Here is a 5,440-nt window from a genome sequence, read left to right on the forward strand (position 1 = left end):
AAGCAACCAGTCCATAAGCATTCTAAATACAATCAACTAAGACACATACAATAGCCAATATTGAAGTATCAGACAAGAATGGAAAAAAAAAATAACAACAACAAAAATAGAAATGAGTAGGAACCCAAGCAAGGCACAAACCCAAACTTCCAGTTCACCAAAGGCACATTCTGGGAAAAACTATGTGGAAAAAATCTGATAATCAACCACCAGGACATCCTGAACTAATAGCACAGGAAATAGCAAAACAGATTAATAAGGCTTGAGAAAAATTCAAAACAGTAAAAATTTGCAAGATAACTACAGAGATGGTGAGTAGCATGAATGACATCATTAGAGACTCTAGAACAGAAACAGATTTTTTAAAAAATTAGATGAGCTCAGGACCAAGACGGAAGCCAAGAATACCCAGCATAGGAAAGTAATGGAAACCATGAATGCCCAACATAGGAAAGAAATGGAATCTGTGAAACAGATTCAAACAAGTATCCAGCAGATTAAAACTCCATTGAAAATTTTCACAATAGAATGAGTCAATGTGAAGATAGAATTTCAGAAGAAAGGATTATGTTTAGTCACCAAGAAAACAGATATCTCTTAAAAATAATAAGGGAATATGAGAAATTGATCCAGCATCTCCTAGATGATGTAAAGAACAATAACATGAGCCTTATAAGAGTCCATGAAAAAACAGCAGTAAAGTATAAAATACATTTTTTTAAAAAACTTCACAGAATTGAAGGAAAACTTCCCAAACATAAGGGAGGAATTTAACATACAGATAAGTGAGTCATGTAGGATTCCAACTAGCCATGATCAAAAAAAATTCTGCACCTATGCATATAATAATCAAGATCTCAGAAACCCAACAGAAGAACAAAATATTACAAGTAGTTAAAAAGAAAAAAAAGAAACAAATCACATGCAAAGGAAAGCCCATCAGAATCACAAAAGACTTTTCAATACAGCCCTCAAGGTAAGCAAGAAGAGCCTGGAGTGAGGTATTTCAAGACCTAAAAGAAAACACTCTCCAACCTAGACTGATGTATCCTCCAAAACTATCTTTCAAAATTGATGGGGAAATAAGATGTTTCCATGACAAAGAATACCTGAGAAACTTCATGAATACCAAACCAGCACTACAAACAATTCTAAACAATATCCTAGAAAAAGACAATAAAGGTCACAACTCCAAGAGGCCCAACAGAGCAAATCCATCAGGCAAGACAAGAAATTAAAGGAAGAGGGGAGGAAAAATAAAAAATAAAACAGTCAACAACAGAAAAATGACATAATAAGGATAAGTCAACACATATCAGTTATAACCATTAATATTAATAGCCTAAATCCACCAATCAAAAGAAACAGGCTGGCAGAATGGATTAAGAAGCAAAATCCACCAATATGCTGTTTACAAAAAACATATCTAATTCAAAAAGAAATATAGGCTAAAAGTAAAAGGATGGAAAACAGTTCTACAGGTGACAGGAATCCAGAAAAAAGCAGGGGTAGCCATCGTATTCGCAGAAAAAGTAGATTTCAAAACAAAACTAATTAAGAGAGACAAAGGAGGTCACTACATCTTCTAAAGGGAACAATCAAGAGAAAGAGATGGCAAACATAAGTATATATGCACCAAATATTAATGCCCCTAACTATACAAAACAAATAATAATGGGCATGAAAAACTAAATAAGCACTAATACAATTGTAGTGGGGGACCTCAATACCCCACTGTCACAAATAGACAAAAAATCATCAACAATAAAATACTAGAACTGAACTAAGCTTTTGAACAAATGGACTTAATAGATGTCTACAGAGTGTTTCTCCCCATAAATTGAGAATATACATTCTTTTCAGCTGCACAAAGGTCATTCTCATAATAGACCACGTGCTAGCACATAGAATATGTTTAAGTAAATGAAAAGAAATTAAAGCTATCCCCTGTATATCATCAGATTATAGTACAATTAAATAGGAGATTGAAAGCATAAGAAACCACAAGAATTCCACAAACTCATGGGAAGTGAATAACACTGTCCAGAACAACCAATGGGTCACAGAAGAAATTAGACAGTTCTACAATTAAATAATGCCAATACAACATACAGAAATCTATAGGACACAATGAAAGCAGTTCTACGAGTGAAATTCAAAATGGTAAATGCCCATACTAGGAAAACAGAGCAAGATCAAATAAACAACCTAATACTGAAGCTCCAGCTCCTAGAAAAAGAAGAATAAGACAGACCCAAAACTTGTGCAAGGGAGGAAATTACAAAGATCAGAAATCAAAGCAATAGAGACTAAGAGAATGATACAAAAAATCAATAAACCAAACAGATGGTTTTTTGAAAGAATAAATAAAATTGATAAACCCTTAGCCTACCTTATCAAAAAAGGGAAGAAGAGGCTCAAATCTATGCAATTAGGAATGAAAATGGTGAAGTCACAACTGATCCAGCAGAAATCCAGAGGATCATCAGTACCTACTTCTAGAACCTGTACTCTAATATAATGGAAAACATAGAAGAAATAAAGAGATCCCAGATACATATGAATTGCAGAATTGAATGAAGAAGATATAAAACTCTAAACACCCCAATTACAATTGGTGAAATTAAAAATGTAATTAAATATTTACCAACAAAGGAAAGTGCAGATCCTGATGGCTTCACTGCTGAATTCTTCAAGACATTTAGAGAAGCACTATTGCCAGTGCTCTTTAAATTTTTCAATGGAATTAAGCAGTACCTAAAAAGTACCAATAAACTTAATGAAAAAAAGATTTATAGATTCTTAGATAAAATTATTGATTTCATTTAGTCTGATATTCTTAGACAATACTGATTTCATGCAATCTATCAGTAGTATAAAAATACACTGTCAGCTCAACCTCAGTCCAAAAAAAAAAAAAAAGGTTTTCACAAACTCTTCTCCAATTTTTTTTGTTCTAGTACCCTCCTAGATCAGCAGCTTCTTTGCTCCAATACCCACACTGATTCTACATACAATTACAGTAGTAAAGCTGGTAGTCTATGTTTCTCTTTCTGAGTCAAATCCAGTGATCTAAATGTATTGTGGGACAGGCTGGGTGTACCAGAATTCTAAACGTATCCAGTCACACCAGATATTCCAAGTTTTTGGTGTTAACCAAAATATTATATCAGTATACATAAGTTAATTCCAACACTAACATTTTGTCACTCCTATAAAAGAAATGGAAGTGAAAAAAAAATTCCAGTCCTGCATGGTAGGTAATGAATAAGAACATCCATATCCTAGCTGATGTTCAATGGCAAATTTGCACAAGACATATGATTAAAAAAAATTCCAGAAATATTAACTTAATCCTTCAACATTCTTCTCTCAATTTTTTACTAATAAATTCACTGACATTAAAATTATGGCTAGGGATCATTTCTGAGGTATGAGAAAGCAGGATAGATTACTCACAGCTGTGTAATCCACATTCAAATACTAGTTTATTCACATAAAACCTGCTAATACTAATCTGGTAAGCAGTGAGAGCAGTGAGATGCTCTCTTTAAATACAATAACTTTTGCCATTTATTATAGTATAACTATTTTAAATAACATATACAACATGATTCAACACATGAAAATAATATATTTCTTCATTACATCTTTATACATTTACATTCATACCTTTTTGTAATTCATTGCCTTTTTTTCATTTTCACACATTTTGTTTTATTTAGTTAAAAAAATAGCTCACATAAAACATAACTTTTAGTATTTTATGCAAAATCAATTATCCCCTAGTACATAGGCAATGAGACTCTCAGGCAGCATAAAAAAGGTACATATGTGGATTCAAAGAGACTTGCCTTTCAGAGTCAGTGTCAGAGAGAAGAGGGCCCAGAGTTGATATGTGTCCAATATTGAAAACATGTCTGGTATGTGAAGTTCCAGAAGTCACCATCACTGAAGTCTTCTGTGACAGACATGGCCTCCAATCATAAAAACACGTTGCAAAGCTGAATTAACACCTCAATATTTTCAGAGTGCTCAGAGCAAGAGTATTTCAGGGAAATGTAACTGTAACAAAAAGAGTTTTTAAAGAGAGATAGGATAGATTCCACACTGGATTTTGAGAAAATAAAGTGAAAACATTTGTGAAATATTTTAAAAGATTAATTTCCAATAATAGTCAATATTAATCTGAATTTCTTTGACTGCATGACACGACTCTTTCTGAAGCTCAAAGCCTTGACAAATAATCTCCTCATTGCCACCTTCATCTCTTTATTTCTAAATGTATAGATGACAGGATTCATAGAAGGTGTGATAATGGCATCAAAGATAGCCAAAAATTTATCTAAAGGTAATGTGGAGAATGGCCACACATAGACAATAATGCATGGACCAAAGAAGAAAACTACCACTGTGATGTGAGCTGAGAGAGTGGAGAGTGCCTTGGCCAAGCCACCTGAAGAGTGTTTCCGAACTGTGACCAATATGAAGATGTAGGACACAATCAAGATGAAGAAGGTGCCCATGGAGATGAAACCACTGTTAGCCATGATCAGGAACTGTAGGCTATAGGTGTCTATACATGCAAGTTTGATGAACCGAGGAAAATCGCAATAGAAGCTGTCTATCTCGTTGGCTCCACAGAAGGGTAAATTTACAACAAAAGCCAGCTGGACTACAGAGTGGATGAGTCCAATGGTCCAAGCAACAGCCAGGAGACAAATGCACATCCTTGGGCTCATGGTGGTCAGGTAGTGGAGGGGCTTGCAGATGGCAGTGTATCTGTCATAGGCCATGACGATCAGCAGCACCATCTCTGCACCACCAACAGTGTGGATGAAGAACATCTGAGTGATGCAGCCTTTCAAGGAGATGACTTTATGTTTTCTGAAGAGGTCATAAATCATCTTTGGAGTTGCGATGCTGGACACACCTGTATCGATGAAGGAGAGATTTGCCAGCAAGAAGTACAGTGGGGAATGTAAATGATGATCTGAGATGATTGTGAGTACGATGAGGAGGTTTCCCAGCATGCTTGCGATATAGAAAATTGTGAAAAACAGGAAAAGGAGAATCTGAATTTCCCAAGAACTGGCAAATCCCATCAAGAAAAATTCGGACACCACCGAGTGATTTCCTGCATCCATCAACTTTCCTTGTGAAGGCTCATCCAAAAGCTACTGTTCCTTCAAGAGCACAGGAGGTGCAGACAATGTAATTTTTACATCAATTCGAGATGTCCTGTTTATAGTCATGGCATAAATATAAAAAAGCTAAAGATCACCTTGCCATTTTTAAAAGATAGAGTTTACACAACCCAAGAGTAACAACAGATTAGTCTCAAAATCTTTTCATGGCTGGATCTTTGAGACCAATTGATCCCTTCAAATTTAGTTTGATCTCCAAGAAGGTAGATATATAGACCATGGCACCTAAGAAT

General features: G+C 34.9%; 1 protein-coding gene across 1 annotated transcript; it reads right to left on the reverse strand.

Moving 5' to 3' along the window:
* Nucleotides 1-4,160: 4,160 nt before the first annotated feature.
* Nucleotides 4,161-5,147, reverse strand: LOC104871812 (olfactory receptor 4F6). Its single transcript, XM_033765300.1, has one exon. The coding sequence runs from the start codon at nucleotides 5,145-5,147 to the stop codon at nucleotides 4,161-4,163; it is 987 nt and encodes a 328-aa protein (XP_033621191.1).
* Between the last annotated feature and the right edge of the window lie 293 nt (nucleotides 5,148-5,440).

The sequence above is a fragment of the Fukomys damarensis genome, unplaced genomic scaffold, assembly GCF_012274545.1.
Source record: "Fukomys damarensis isolate Sample0158 unplaced genomic scaffold, DMR_v1.0_HiC HiC_scaffold_17, whole genome shotgun sequence".
Classification (NCBI taxonomy): domain Eukaryota; kingdom Metazoa; phylum Chordata; class Mammalia; order Rodentia; family Bathyergidae; genus Fukomys; species Fukomys damarensis.

Bases quoted from the DNA above. Each gene is read 5' to 3' on its own strand.
- LOC104871812 (XM_033765300.1), bottom strand. From the start codon at position 5,147: ATGGATGCAGGAAATCACTCGGTGGTGTCCGAATTTTTCTTGATGGGA.